This window comes from Camponotus vicinus, unplaced genomic scaffold, assembly GCF_025532165.1.
Source record: "Camponotus vicinus isolate PSW18456_S1 unplaced genomic scaffold, iyCamVici1.0 SCAF_5, whole genome shotgun sequence".
NCBI lineage: Eukaryota > Metazoa > Arthropoda > Insecta > Hymenoptera > Formicidae > Camponotus > Camponotus vicinus.
The window spans coordinates 2,989,716-3,006,990 of NW_028141977.1; the positions used below are offsets into that span (position 1 = coordinate 2,989,716).

General features: G+C 27.1%; 1 protein-coding gene across 1 annotated transcript; it reads left to right on the forward strand.

Moving 5' to 3' along the window:
- The first annotated feature begins 216 nt into the window (after positions 1–216).
- LOC145971847 (glutamyl aminopeptidase-like) lies at positions 217–15,381 on the forward strand. Its single transcript, XM_083099907.1, has 13 exons — positions 217–399; positions 523–997; positions 2,231–2,674; positions 3,227–3,407; positions 5,183–5,318; positions 5,970–6,051; positions 6,652–6,953; positions 11,798–12,078; positions 13,930–14,111; positions 14,503–14,841; positions 14,926–14,995; positions 15,097–15,195; positions 15,331–15,381. Exons 2-13 carry the CDS (start codon positions 549–551, stop codon positions 15,379–15,381), a joined length of 2,616 nt encoding a protein of 871 aa, XP_082956033.1. The 5' UTR covers positions 217–399; positions 523–548.
- Positions 15,382–17,275: the final 1,894 nt, after the last annotated feature.

Consider the following 17,275-nt stretch of genomic DNA (forward strand, 5'->3'; position numbering starts at 1 on the left):
CTATATGCACACACGAACACACACAATCAGCAAAGAGATAACTTTCTTAAAAAAAGAAGTCAATTTTCATTTGCCCGCCCGAAATAAAAGTTTCTTAAATTTTATATTTCAAATTTTGTGTATATATGTGTGATTATATGTATAACGTTTTCTCGCGATCAAGGTGTCTATTAACGATCTCAGAAGTTGTGTGTTTATATGACATACGTATTTATTATAATGTCGTGTATCAAGTGTTGTTAGTCCTTGGAGGTTTCTCGAAACAGTAAGAGCTCATAACTGTGTCCCTACATTACTTCTCCACGTTACACAGAGTGGATAAAACACCGATTTATTGAAGTTAATATTATTATAAGGGAACATACATTTATATAATTTGTGATATATCTCCAATAAAGCGTAAGTCATTAACAATTCAGTACTTCTATATATTTATTTTAATTTCTTTTTTCCGTTAAACTATAATAAAGACAACGATTAATTTATCCGTTTATTCTTTCTAACAGAATAATATTTTTACAGATATCTAAGATAAAAAGTATAATATCATGTTTCTAAAACTAATATTATGTAGCGGTTTAGCATTCATCGCCGTTGCAACTTTTATCGATAATCAGACAATTCAACTCTCCAATCAATCAAGATATGTAGTACCAAAACATTATAACATCATGCTTACATCATACATTGGAAATTATACTTTTTTCGGTACATGCAGTATCAATATTGAGATTTTTAAACCAACGCGACGCATTAAACTGTATTCGAAGGTAACAAATATAACTGAAGTGATGCTGTTTAACGATCCACCTAAGATCTATTACGAAGAAGGGATCGCTTATAAACCAACAAATAAATCTACATATAAACATATGATTGTCGAGTATCTTTTCAACGATGAGCTACCATCAGGAAATTACATCTTGAAATTAACATTTGTCAATATCATAACTAGTATTAAAGACTTAAGAATCTTTTACGACAGAAATGAACAATGGTAAGTAACTGTTAAGATATTAAATATATAGCAATTTCAACGCGTTTGTTAAAGATCTAGTCAAATCTTGGTATGTTGCATCCTGCTGATCAAAAAATTTTCTAAAAAGACATTTGTATAGATACCTATTTGAAAAATTTTCGTTTATAATTATACGTTTTTAAGATATTAGTAACGAGTTTTGTAAATTTTGCTTTATTTATTATTACCATTATTATTACAATTATTGCAATAAATTGCAAAAAAATTAATTTAATTAAAATAAGTAAAATAATTTTTTTCAATAATATGCCCTACAATCTCGTCGTTAATAATTCGGCAAACTCAAATATTCCAACAGTATTTCGAAATATTTTCAAGCTCTGAATAATATGATTAACAAGGAGTTAGGTATCACATGAACTATAACAAGAATTTTTTTGTGTTTACGTTCTTATAAAAATTGTTTATTTCAAATTTGAAATGTTAACATTCAATTCTTTCTTCCATCTTTTTTCGTCTCTCTTCTTATACTGTTTATTTTCATAATATTATACTTTAGGAAATTTATTACTAATATTTTAAGAAACCTATAACTCAAAATGTAAAAACAACACACTATTTATGCAATAATATTCGTTAATAATTAAAAACATATATTTGTACTTCATGTAATAAATCATCACTAAAATATATAATTTCTTTAACGTACATAAAATTATGCATTGAATAGTTGGATTAATAAATGAATTAAAATTAAGTTCCTATTATAGTATTCTTTTTACATTGAAATTTTTTCAGTTTTATGGAATATAAGCACATTAAATTTTTGATATTAAAATATTTATTGTTGATTTTGTATCATCTACAATAAACATTTTGTACTCACGTTGTGTTAAAATATTACAAAAATATCTTATTTACTGTATAATATACAAGTAGCAAAGAAGTAAAAAGTATTGTAAACAAATATTAGATATACTGAGAAAAAAATAATATTGAATCAACATCAGTGTAATTAAAATTTATTTTATTACTTCAATACATGGCGTATTCATTTAATTAATAAAATATTATTGAAATAATAAACTAAATTCCAATTACAATGATGTTATTGATTTAACATTATTCTTTTTCATTGTGTATATATATTTTCTTTTTCCTTACAATTCGTACCTTCTGTTTGTTTCAATTTTTATTTCTATGTAATTGGCAAAAATTTATTAGCCTTTAATTTACTTCGATATATGATAGGTTGGCAACGTATGTTGATGCAATTGGAACCTCAAACCTGTTTCCACATTTTCTCGAAACTTCAACAGTCCCTTTTAAGATATCTATCGCCAAAACATTAGCGCCAGAACATTATCGCCATGCTATTTTATCAAATATGCCGATACAAGAAATAGAAATAATTGATAAAAACATGATGACCATACATTTTGAAACTACGCTTGATATGCCTAAATATCTTCTATTTCTGAATGATATATTATTCCATTCTGATATAAATGAAAGTGTCAAGGTTAATACGGGGTGTAGAACGTACTGCGTACTTGTACATAAAGTTGCTAAAAATATCACGCCGTATTTGTTTAATAAATTGAAACGCCTGAATAAAACTTGGGAAATAAATCATGTTGTAATTATGGATTTTCAAGACGAAGATATTATAAATGAGAATCTCGTCATTTATAGGTAACTATATAATAAAAAGAATAAAATATAAAAAAATTAATATATTTTTTAAAATTAAGAAAATGATAATTCTATTTAAAATATTATCTACATATTCTTTGTTCATTTTTAGAATATTATTTTTAAAATATTTAGAATATTATTTAATTATTTAAATATATTTTAGAAAATATACAAAATTATATAAGAGAATGAAAGAAACATATCTAAAGGTTTACTTATCTTTATTGTATACTTATATGAAAAATAATAATAATATATCATATTAATTATCATATATATTATGAATTGTAAAAAAAATATAAATTAAATAAGACGTTATACTAAGGTTTTTATATTTTTTATAGACCAAATTTAATAAATTTTTTTTATACATATTGGAAGCAAGTATCATATTGTTTCATAGTGAATATTGCTACGCGCAAATATTATAAATAAAACATTAATATATATCTAATATGTTAATTCATTCAGAATTATTTAGTTATAAATTTGCAAACACTACTTTCAACATATATAAGCATTCTATAAAGCATTATTTTTTATTTTTAGAGAAACAGATATTATCTTCCATGAGAATTTAGATCCTATTGCAAAGAGTGTCCAAGTAGCCCTCTTCGTAGCAGATAAAGTAGTACAGGAATGTTTTTATTATGAAAATCCGCTTTGGTCGTCATCCTCTTGGTTCAACAAGGCTATTGTCACATTTTTGGAATATTATACCATCAATGAGGTTATTTTAAACATTCTTCAGGACAAAACCTGCTCACTCGTCACCATTTCACTCACACCATTTCACTCGCAAATAATATAATAATTAAAAAAATATATCTATATATACATGGTGGGGCATTTATAGTGACACAAGCAATTTTTTTGAAAACGAAACGAGATATAAAATAATGTTTCAGACAAAAGTTCTATGACTTGAAGGGAGACATAAGAGGGTGCCATTAGTTTGACCTTGAAGAGTCACCTGAAGATCACGTGAAGGTCACCTCCAACTTTTTAAATGAAACACCCTATATACTTTTGCATATTCTTGTAGCTTCTCTCGAGAGTTTTCCAAAACACTATAATAAAGTATTTCTTCATTTAGTACTATTCGAGATATGAGGCTTGAAATAATTTCTTAATTTTATATAAACCATAAAATGTCTAGTAAAATATTCATTTTTCGATTATCTTACCTTAATACTTTTAGGTACAAAATAATGAGAGGAATCAATTGGTGTAAAGAAAACACACAGTTGTTTTTAAGATAAAATATGTAATTGTTAATTGCAAATTACATATTTTTTCTTCAAAACAACTATGTGTTTTCTTTACACCAGTTGATTCCTCTCATCATTTTGTACGTAAAAGTATTAAGGTAAGATAATCGAAAAATGAATATTTTACAAGATATTTTACGGTTTATGTAAAATTAAGAAATTACTTCAAGCCTCATAACTCAAAAAGTACTTAACGAAAAGGTACTTAATTATAGTGTTTTGGAAAGCTCTCGAGATAAGCTACAAGAATATGCAATGACAAATAGTAGGTTCCACTTAAGAAATTGAAGGTGACCTTCATGAGACCTTCAAATAACTCTTCAAGGTCAAACCAATGATACCATCTTATGGCCCCCTCGAAACCATAAAATTTTTGTCTGAAACATTTTTCTCTAAAATGCTTTGTTTCCGAAATAATTGCGTGCGTTAATTAAAATGGCTCACCCTGTATATATACAATAAATACAATATAATATACAATGTGGTACATACATCTTTATACCTATCCTATATTTCAAAAACTCTTTATAATTTTAGTTTTATCAAAACGCATAAATTTTTTAGAATATTATAAATTTTTTTTAGAATATTATAAAGATTTTATATTTACAAAGAATATAGTTTTTTTAAATGCTAATTTTTTAAATAAATCTGCAACATACACTCACAATATAAAATATTTTTATTTCTTTTCTATTTGTAAAAGTCAATTACATTTATTACATTTTTAAATTATTATATAGAGTAAAAGGGAAATTATATTATTTATAAATCATGTTCAGATTGTATGTATATTGTATATGAAATTATTATAAAGCTACATATATATAAATATAGAAATTGTGTAATAGGATAATTCCGTTATATAATATATTATAAATAATGCTTTATTTTTAAAAATTTTCAACTTAAATGTTATATTGTGTATACAGTTTTGTTATTACTAATATTATTTTTTAATTATTTATTCTATATTTTAAAAGAGACTGAGAGAGGGAGAGAGAGAGAAGAGGGAAAAGAGGGATTGAGAGAGAAGGATAGAGAAAGGAGTAGGGGTGGGAAGGGGAGAGACGAGAGAGAGAGAGAGAGAGAGAGAGAGGGAGAGAGAGGGTGAGAGAGTATAAGATGAGAAACAAATTTTATTAGATAAGCGTAGAAAATAGCAATTCTAGTGCATAACTGTGTACGAAATCTTATATTAACTAATTAAATACATTAAAATTATTTTCTGTAGGCAATCCCAGATACCCAGATGATAAATTTGTTTGTGGTGCAAATTCAACACGAATCACTTCATTTCGATACAAAATATAATACATCACTTTATAATACATCGCTAAGTTCTTTTGAAAGTCCCCGTTACATTAGAGGTATGAAAATATATTTAAGAATTGATTATGCATAAATTTTTTAATATAAATACTTAAAAAGATACGCAAAATAACTGACAAAAAATTTAATTTTATACAGGGCATTATACAGGGTGTCTGATTCTTTTTACAGTCCCGAAGTGTGGAGGTAGATTGGTATAAATTAAAAAGGAAGGTCCTTTACTGTTTTACGATATATGCAATAATTAACAAAAAATTAATTAAAAAAGAGCGTGGCTAGAAGTGCGCGACGGCGAAGGCGGTCTCACTGTAACATAATGGCGGCGCGCGGCAAAGCGGTGATTGGGGAGGGGAGGAGCGATGAGTGTGTTGGCGCGCGGCGAAGAGGTCAGTGGGCAAGTAGACGATTCTCCGAAACATGATGGCACGCGCTTCTAGCCACGCGCATTGGCCGATCTTTTTTAATTATTATCTCGAATTTTACGTGGTGCATTTTAAAATAGTATATGACTTTCTAGTTCGATTTAACGAGATCTACTTATGTTTTTTTTTCCTAAGAGATTGCAGACACCCTGAATATATATATTTATATTTATATGATATTCTTTCTGAATATATTTAATTATATGTATAAATATAATTGTTAACTATTATCTTATTTATATTCTGTTATAAATTATGTGATTGTAGCATCCAGTGTATTGCGTATGTTACAAAACATGATTACTGAAGAGATATTTTGGGAAAGTATCCGTATATATGTACAGGGAAAGTAAGTAATATTCTGTACAACTATAATTTCCAACTATAATTTACAACTATAATTACTATAGAAAACTAAACAAGATGAATGATTGATTATGGATCATAGATTTCATAGAAGCTCCAAATCTTACGGTTATTTTTATTTAAACGTACATTGTCTCTTTCATACTTTATTATCTAACGATATACAATTCTTTTTACCTTTTTACCAATGTTATTAAATATTCAAGATATACTTTCCATTTACGCACATACTTTTAAAAATAATTTAGTTCTGCCATTTACACATGTGTTGTCAAAATTGTTAAGTTTTGCCATATATTCCTAATTAAATTATAATTTAAATAAATTAAAACATCTCAAATATTTATTAAAACTATACATTATGCTCTATTATTTTTATAATATAATTAATTAATTAGTGACCTATAATACAAAAAATGTTACTTTTGTCCCTGGTCTCCCCTATATATACATATACCATATATATATATATATATATATATATATATATATAGTAAATTTCGTTCGTTCTGTTTTAACAATCCTTATAATACTTTTCGTTTGTATTTTATAACATTAAATTTTCCACTAACTTTGAATTTAGCGATCCGTCTCCAGATTATTTTCATGAAGTTGTGAAGAACCTTATGCTCTCTAAAACAAATATGACCTCTGAAACAGTAAATGATTTGTTTGAAATTATTTCATTTACTATGAAACAGCTAATGAATTATTGGATAAATTACAAATATTGTCCTATAGTGGAAGTAATACGAGTTTATGATGATCCTATATTATCGATAAAAATGCGGATAGTAAATTTTGATGCACATACATCGCTGAATGACTACTTACTCGTACCTGTAACATATACTACACAGACATATCACAATTTTACTTATACAAGTAATATATTCTTGAATCGGTATTTTGAAACGAAATTTAATTTTAAAGAGAAAGGTTGGATATTATTCAACATACAACAAACTGGTAAATATACAACAAATTTATTACACTTTACACTATTTATCGTACATATTGGAAATTTTATATTATTTTATTGATTATGTAAGCTTCTATATTATTTATTAAAAGATCTTTCACTCGTCACATATTCAAAATAATTTACTGTAAAATAATAAATATTTTGCAATATTTTTAATGATAACACAGGCCTGCGAAATTTGATCTTCTGTCAGTTACAAAAAGCAGAGTAGATGAATCTGATAGATTTTGTGACGCTGAAAACAAATCTGGCAGCAGAATTTCACCAGCACGTCACGTTTTTGAGTAATTTGTAGTTGAATGGCCCAAAAATCGTGCGGCGGTAATCGAAAGTGGATTTGAAAGATGAAAGTGAGTATTATACGATGCCATTGACAGAAATATTTCAAAAAATTTGGTTTACTCACAATAAGTTTACGAAATTGGCCAAAATAGCGATTTTTGGATTATTCAACCACAAATTATTCAAAAACCTAACGTGCTGAGGAAATTCTGTGGCCAGATTCGTTTTCAGCGTCACAAAATCTATCAGATTCACCTACTCTGCTTTTTGTAACTGAATCTCGCAGACCTGTGTAATTAAAATAAATACAGCTTCTTACGCAATATTGATTAACAAAGTTATTAATTTTTACAAATGTCTAGTAAATTTAATATCTTCCGTGTTAAATTTAATTGTAATGTAATTTTACAATTTCATAATATGTCTACAATGCATTTGAAATATTCAATAAAATTGTGTTTTTTATTTTGATACATTATTGGGCATGGTTATATTATTAAATATTTAACTAAAACTTTCTTTTCATTTTGCTAAATAGCTTTTTTTAAAATGCACAATAAAATTCTTGATAAATGTTTACTTTAGGTTACACAGCTCAAAAAATTTTTATTTTTACATATGTTGTAGAGGATACATTCCTAAGTAATACACTGTTTGAATTTTGCGGCGGTCTCTTCGTTTCTGAGATATGCACTTTTGAAGTTTCATACTTTTATGTCATCTTTTCGTTATATCCTATTTATATATTTACATTTTTTGTTTACATTTGTTTATCACGGTTTCATATTATATTTTACTTGTATGTTTATATCTTTTTGTTTACGTTTGCTATCTCTAATTAATATTCTAATATAAATATTCTAATAAAAAAAAGGTAAACAATTTCAATTTATATAGAATTTAATACAATTAAAAAATATCACAAATGTATGTGTACACATACACACACACACACGCGCGCGCGCGCGCGCAGGGGGTGCAAGGGGGGCCACCCTTGCACTCCCCGCATGTGTGTGTGTGTGTGTGTGTGTACACATACATATGTGATATTTTTTAATTGTATTAAATTGTATTAAATTCTATATAAATTTAAATTTTTGAGCTCTTTTTATGCATAATTACCTATATTTCTTCTTAAGGGGATGCCGGAGTCCTGTTTTACCGATATAATGTTATATTTCATTTTTGTCCGAAATCTTTTTATTAGTTGCACAAAATAATAAATGCTCCTCCACGATTAAAGTACATACAGAAACAAAGCAAGTACCTCCTGATTTTATATTAAAAATTAAAAAAAATTGAAAATCATAAAAAGGTCATAACAATATTTGCTTAATATAAAAGTTTTGCAGTTTGTATGCATAAAATAAGATAGGTTCCCGCTAGAGATTGTATGAAGGAATATAAACGAACTTTTAGAAATGAGTTTACAAGCCTAATGAAAAAGATTTCGGTTTATTTACCGAAATCTTTTCCATTAGGCTTCTGAATTCATTTCTAAAAGTTAGTTTATATTCCTTCATACAATCTCTTGCGGGAACCTATCTTATTTTGTACATACAAAGCAAATATTGTTACGATTTGACCCCAGAAGCCGATAAAATCTGTAATTTTTTAATATTTTCTTAATTTTTAATATAAAACCAGGAGGTTTCCGATTTGTTTCTGTATGTACTTTAATCGTGGAGGAGCATTTATTATTCTGTACAATTAATAAAATGATTTCGGACAAAAATGAAATATGACATTTTATCGGTAAAACAGGACTCCGGCATCCCCTTAAACATACATGATGTGATGAAATTATATTCTATTCATGAAATTTTTTTTTAATAATTATTTAATAAATAACAAACGGCTAAAACTTTTTAAAAGTTATTCAGAAAGATAACCTCGGTAAATGTAAACAGAAAAATATAAACATATTTAGAATGTAATGAAAAGATGATACAAGTAAGTATAAAATTTCAAAATCGCATATCTTAGGAACGAAGAGAGACCGCCGCAAAATTCAAACGGTGTATTACTTTTGAATGTATCCTGCATATGTGAAAATAAAAATTTTTCGAGCTGTGTAACATAAAGTAAAAATTTACCAAATTCTTTAAAATTAGAAATAATTAATATATGTACATTCATATATATTCATATATGTAAGAATAAGAATTTATTTTATTTGATTAATAAATTTATTATTTGATAATTTAATCGACTTATCTAACATGTTAATTTTTGCAGATAAATTTTGTTATTTTAATCATACATGCATTTTATTATTATAATAAATTATATTTTGTATTATTAAATTAAATAGCATTGTCTGTGTGCACATGTGCGTATTGTGTAATTTTTCAATGGTTACGAATATATTTTACTAAATTATATATGATATCAAACTACATGATTTTACCTAGTGAGCAATAAGTTACCAAAAAGAGTTCTTAAAGTATTCAGGTTTAAGAAATAAACATCCGACAATGCTATCTGGAAGATAACATAATGATGTCAATAAGTTCTCTAATGCGTTGATTTTAGAGGAAGAAAAGACATCACATAAATGACATCTAAAAGAATATTATAATCTGATTTCTTATAAATCGAAAATAAAATAAAAATAAAAAGGAAGCAAAAATAGAAGAAAGGAGAAAAGTGCACACTAAGATTAGTATAAAATAATTTATTAAAAGTTGTTTTATACAGCGTGTCCCATTTAACATGAGACATCGAAATATCTCGTAAAGTCTAAAAGATACGAAAAAATGTTTCAAACAAAAGTTGTAGAATTTCGAGGAGGACATCTGATGATGACTTTGATTTTGACCTAGATGTCGAATTTAGTGGTCATTTAAAGTTCAACTTAATTTTTTTAAATGGAACTTCCTATATTTTATTACATATTCTTGTAACTCATCTCAAGAGCTTTCCAAAACACTATAATTAAATTAGTTTCCATTAAGTACTTTCCGAGTTATGAGGCTTGAAGTCATTTCTTAATTTTACATAAACTGTAAAATATCTTGTAAAATATTCATTTTTCGATTATTTTACCTTAATACTTTTATGTACAAAATAATGAGAGGAATCAATTAGCCTAAAGAAAACTCATAGTTGTTTCGAAGAAAAAATATGTAATTTGCAATTAACAATTACATATTTTTTCTTAAAAATAACTATGTGTTTTCTTTACACCAATTGATTCTTCTCATTATTATGTACATAAAAGTATTAAGATAAAATAATCGAAAAATGAATATTTTACAAGATATTTTACGGTTTATGTAAAATTAAGAAATGATTTCAAGCCTCAAAACTCGGAAACTACTTAATGAAAACTGACTTAATTATAGTGTTTTGGAAAGTTCTTGAGATAAGCTACAAGAATATGTAATAAAAAATAGGCAGTTCCATTTAAAAAAATTAAGTTGACCTTCAAATGACCACTATATTCGACCTCTAGGTCAAATTCAAAGTCACCATCAGATGTCACTCTCGAAATCCTATAACTTTTGTTTGAAACATTTTGTCGTATCTTTTAGACTTTACGAGATATTTCGATGTCTCAAGTTAAATGGGACACTCTGTATATTATAAAAATTATAAACAAGAAGTAACCTTAACTCATATGCTACAGCATGCGGGAGATCGGATATTCGTTTATAATATATAATATATTTTTATAATGTATAAAACAACTTTTAATAAATTATTTTATGCTTATCCTAATGTGCTCTTCTTTCCTTCCTTTTATTTTTACTTCTTTTCTATTTTTATTTTTTGTATTTTCCTCTTTATTTTTCTTTCAAGATAATCCGCCAAATTAATATATAATAACCTAAATTATGTTCTAAAAAACTCTTTATTATGTATACTTATAGATGTCTTTAGAGTTTCTAGTAAGCGAACTCTAAAGACATCCATAAGTAGATATCATAAAGAGCTTTTTTGAAAGACATCTTACAAAAAGATAACTTATTGATGTCATCTTCAAAAAAAATTAATGAAGTCTTCGAAAAGTCCTCTTAAAGACTTCTTCCTCTCAATAATGTTTACTGGGTAAACTATGTTTATAACTCACCATAAGACAAAATATAATGAATGATTATAAAAAGGCTTTTTTTATTATAGTTCTAAATTATATTTTCATGAATATATAGATAATACCATATAAGATTCTATTATATAATGCAATTTGATCATTATTTGCTTAATTAAAAAAGTGATATTTATATAAAATTTTTTGTATAATTATTATACTTACTTAATTTTAGTGCAAAAAGATTTCATATTTATAATATTTTGCAATATGATTTTTTATTTATTTATAATTTTTAATATATTTTTATCTGTGTTAATGTGTGTGTATGTGTATGTGTCTGTAAAATATAAAAATATAAACAGATACTTATATTGATAAATCCGTTTGAAAAAATTATGGTCGATATAATTTATTTGTTTTCGGTAGGAAATTATCGAGTCAATTACGATATTGAGAACTGGCGAAGAATTGCGAGTTATCTAGATTCTGAAAATTACACGAAAATACATGTTCTTAATCGTGCACAAATTATAGATGACGCTTTTCACTTAATGATAACATACCAACTTAATTCCACTGTATTCTGGAATATTACGAAATATCTAAAACGAGAAACAGACTACATACCATGGCATCCTACATTCAAAGCCTTGGAATATCTGTCTAACGTCTTTCTATTTCGGGAAGCAAGATTTTTTAATATCAAGGTAAATATTACAAATAGTAACGTCAACAATGATGTTAAATATATTAAAACTCTTTAAACATATTTCTTATTATATATATTATCATTTTTAATAACAGCACAATATATGGCGATTCTTCCGAAAACGTTCATGCTCCGATTTGAGTCAAATTTTGTAAATAGGTTCCTTTTAGGTACAAAAGAAGTATACGAAAAGGATTTTTGGCGACTCGATAATTAAGGCACTTTTTAAGCCCTTTTTCGTAAAAGTGAATATTACCTTTGGACAGCTTGTTCGAAACGGTAAATATCTAGAAAGACGGCAACCTCACCAATGACCTTGGCCTTGATATATGTGATCAAGATCATGACCCTGAATAACCTTCAATAAGTTTTAATTGGTGGTGCAAACCTATGTAAAACCTTACTTAATAATAATCTTAATTATAATTACTTAATAATAACCTATATGAAACTGTACAATAATAGACCTCGTTTCGCGCTGACTCAGCGGTGATGTGGATCTCGCTTCGCGTGGAAGGTAAAAGGGGACCCTGCTCGTATGACTTTGACCTTGACTTATGTTGTCAAGGTCATCCTCCTGGGTAACATTCCAAAAGTTTTGGCCGTCGATCATTGTTTATTAAAAAGTTATATACAAAAAAATTTTCAATTATTTTACAAATGTTTACACACACACACGCGCGCGCGCGCGAGGGGTGCAAGGGGGGGCCTTCGACCCCCCCTTCCGCAACCACTCTGCCGGTAGGGGCCGCATTGCGAAGAGTTCAATCACAATGGATATATGCTGTAAGTTGTAAAGCGAGGTCCATCTTGTCTACCAGCGGAGTGGTTGCGGGAGGGGGGGTCGAAGGTGATGTGGTGTAGACCTCGCTTCGCGTAATGTAAACAATATAATACAATATATATGTAGTAACCAAAATAATCAAGAATATGACCGTGACAATATATAGCAAAGTCATTTCGAACAAGCTGTCTAAAGGTAATATTCACTTTTACGAAAAAGGACTTAAGAAGTGCCTTAATTTTCGAGTCGCCAAAAATCCTTCTCGTATACTTCTTTTGTACCTCAAAAGAATCTATTTACAAAATTTGACACAAATCGGAGCATGATCGTTTTTGGAAGAACAGCCCAATGTTCTAATCACAGTTTAAATATGATTAATTTTGATATAGAAAATTAGTAAAAATATATTAATCTATGTACAATACACAAGCAGTTAAAAAGTTATTAAATTACGTTACATAGTATCAACATGTATGATATATATATGTAGGCACTTTTGTATGTTTATATGTGATATGGATATGTGTGTATGAAGCACTCTCTAAAAGTGAATCAGTGTATTATCACTGATTTACAATGCTGCACTTATAACTGCTTGTAATCAGTGACTATTTACAGTTTAACACTGAAAAGCAGTTATAAGTACAGCATTGTAAATCAGTGATAATACACTGATTCACTTTTAGAGAGCATGTGTGTATATGCACGTAAGAAAAATGCAAATCTGTGTGTAAATATGTATAAATATGGTTATACATATAATAGATATTGTTAGAAAAAAATTGAGATATTTACGGAGATAGAAAATACAAATTACATAAAGTTATGCAAAATATCGTTGCACAAGATATCTTTCTACGTAGCAAAATATGAAAACCATGAATCGAAAATTTTCAAATTTATATGTAAAATAAAAATATATATACATATATATGTATGTATATATATATATATATATATATATATATATATATATATATATATATATATAAATATTTATATATTTATATTTATATGTAAATATATATATATGTATATATATTTATTATATACATACATGTTTAGACTAAAATACGACGCTTATTACACAAAAAGCTTGAAGAATTTGGTTACAACGAAGTTCCTTCGAACCAGTCTAGTTTAAGACTGGAGGCTGCAAAATGGGCATGTTCTCTTGATGATCGCACGTGCATAGCAAGAGCCGGTCATAATTTAGAACAACATCTCGCAGATTCCAAGAAAAACAAGTAATTTTTCTTGTATATTCGGTTACTTTAATTTAATTGTTTTGTAGATATATACAGTACCAGGCAAAAATATATCACCTTTATGTTTTTTGACAATAACAACTCAAAGTGAATAACTTAATTCAAAGTGTATATATTTCTGTCTAGTCACACATGTTTTAATAGGGTATATAAATTGCTTAACAATAGGCTTATTATTAAATAATAAACACAGCAACTTAAGAAAAATTAATTAAATATGTACACTTTGAATTAAGTTATCCTCAAAAAAAGGTGATATATTTTTGACCGATACTGTATATTCAATGTTTAATAAATTATTTGATTAAAATAGAAGATTAATATGTGCAAAACTTTTATAACACAATTTATTTTTTGTTGAATCTCGTAGACTCTTGCCATGGTGGAAAGAATGGACATACTGTCAAGGTTTAAAAGTATTGTTCCATTCTCTTAGCAATGAAGATTCTCCTTGGTGGGGAGTATATTATCTGGGAAAAGAAAAATTTAAAACTAAATTTTTGAAATTTCTGGCTTGCCCTGAGAATTCAGAATTTATCAAAGATTATTTAAATCTAATAAAAAATGATAGTACAACATCGATTATGTTTTTAAAAGATTTTTCCGATCAAGATTATATTAATTATTTTCTTCTTACTATCGCGAAGCATGCGAGGAATCCTGTAGTACTCGACTTTACATTACAAAATCTTGAGAATATAAAACCCAAGTAATACAGTTTTCTCCATAAATATATACCTATCATTTAACAGTTTATGCGTGTATTAATAAATTTATTGTTTTACTGTTCTAGACAAATTAACGAGTATGTAGCATTTACTGTTATTATTAATCATGTGTCTTTCAAGGAACAACTCAAAAAGGTAAAAATTGCATGCGTTTGTATACATATATGTAAAATAAATAATTATAATGCGACATAAATTCATTTATTGTTGTTGAATATCAAATTAATCTATTTTAGATAAACGACTTCCTGACAGATAAACTTACTAATGCAATGGAAGTTGAATTAAATGAATATAAAAAAATTTTTATTCATTTGACAGGAAGAAATATGAAAGTAAATACATATTTTATATATATTATTATATCAATATTATATATATATATATATATATATATATATATATATATAATATAATTATATATTCACTTTTAATTATTAATCATTGATTTTATTATATTTTTCATATAGAATATATTAGTAGTGCAGTCTCAGAGTACCTCAGAGATAAGCAAAAATTAATGTGACATTATTCTTTTTATAAAATAAGCATATTTTTATTACTAATTTCCGAAAATAAAGCCTTTTTCGAATATTGTAATTTTTAGTGGATGAGAAAATGAGAGCGAGCAAGCAAAAGCAAAAGAGAAAGACAACTTTTTTATTTAGAAATTTTAGTAATCTCAATAAAAACCGATATATAAGTTTTAAAAATAGAATTTATAAGCTTTTAAATGTTTAAATAACTCTTAGTTGAATAAACTTAAATATTTTTCTATATGATCGTGAGGGTTATCACGTAATGCGATTAGCATATTTTAATATTATACGAGCCATTTGTACATATATTAAACTAAAAATTTAATGACGATGGATAAGTTAACACGAATTAATGCACTAGCCTAATAGATATAACAATTATTATAGTACAATGAATTTTTTTTTTGTGGTAACTGTAACTCATGCATATTTCTAACTTTACTTTTAAAATCACTAATTTCTGTGTATTTTTATTTGTCAGATTATTTACAAAATATTAGTTATAAACATTCCCTGCAAACAAAAGAATTATTAAGTAAAGGTATAGTAATAAACACTATGCACATAATATAACAAAACATATAGTATAATTGAACAATGATTTTATTCTGGATTCAACGACTTCGCTTCGATATTTTTTTCGCCTAAAGAGGGATCAGGGATGATTTATTTTAAAAATCTTGAATTTATTTAGTTATTTGATATGGCGTCGAGAAAAAAATGTATTCTCTACGACTTAATTTGGAGGAAAAATTAATTTTCTCTGAAACTGAGGCACTATTATCCGCATCTGGCTGCCTTATTAATTCAAAAAATTTAAATTTATTTTTCACAATTAAAACTTTACTGATTTCTTAAAATTCATGTCACTTTATTTGATTGCTGTGATACAAATTTTGTATGAAGATGCGATACTTGTATAGAAGTCGACATTATATAATTGATTTCAAATGTTTACAAACTTATAAACCGGTTTTTTCAAAGCATCTAAAATTTTGACTCTGAGAGAAAAAAATAGTCGTAATTATCATAATATATAATTATTTTTTATGCCAATTATATTTAAGATTATTAATGCTCTAAATAAGTAAATAAGTTGTTATTATCCCAATTTTATATGTATGTCACACACACACACACACACACACACACACACACACACACACACACACACACACACACACACACACACACACACACACACACACACACACACACACACACACACACACACACACACACACACACATATATATACAGGATGTTTCCGAATATTTGCGACATACTTAAAGGGGTGATAGATTTCGATAAATGGAACAATTTTTGTTAAGCAAACCGGCGATGTCTCCTCAAGACGCCAGGCTGATGAACATTTACGGTTACGTATTTCTTGCCCCTGATACAATGTCCCTAACCCCTAATACCCGAAATGAACTCATTGACAGGATTATAAACGCATGCGATACAATTTGCAATAATATCTTACAATTTTTCAGAGGGTATGTCAGTCAATGAACCGTAGATGCAATGATTGTATTGAGGTTGCAGATCGCCATTTTGAACATTTATTGTAATAAAATAAAATAAAATTTAAAAAACGTATGATTTTTTAAATTTTAATCTAATCATATAGAAATCAAACAGCATTCATCGCAGCCTGGCTCCTTAAGGAGGTATCACGGCCAGACACGGGTTGTCTTAACAAAAATTGTTCCATTTATCGACATTTATCACCCCTTTTTAAGTTTGTCGTAAATGTCCGAAAACATCTTGTATATATATATATATGTATATATATATATATATATATATATATATATATATATTGTATATACAATATATGTACATATGTGTATGTACACATATACATATACAT

What these genes read in the sequence shown, in the direction of transcription:
- LOC145971847 (XM_083099907.1), top strand. Translation starts at nt 549, where the DNA reads ATGTTTCTAAAACTAATATTATGTAGCGGTTTAGCATTCATCGCCGTT. An exon ending in GCAGATTCCAAGAAAAACAA is followed by an intron (nt 14,112 to 14,502) that starts GTAATTTTTCTT and finishes TGAATCTCGTAG; the next exon opens with ACTCTTGCCATGGTGGAAAG. An exon ending in TCAAGGAACAACTCAAAAAG is followed by an intron (nt 14,996 to 15,096) that starts GTAAAAATTGCA and finishes AATCTATTTTAG; the next exon opens with ATAAACGACTTCCTGACAGA.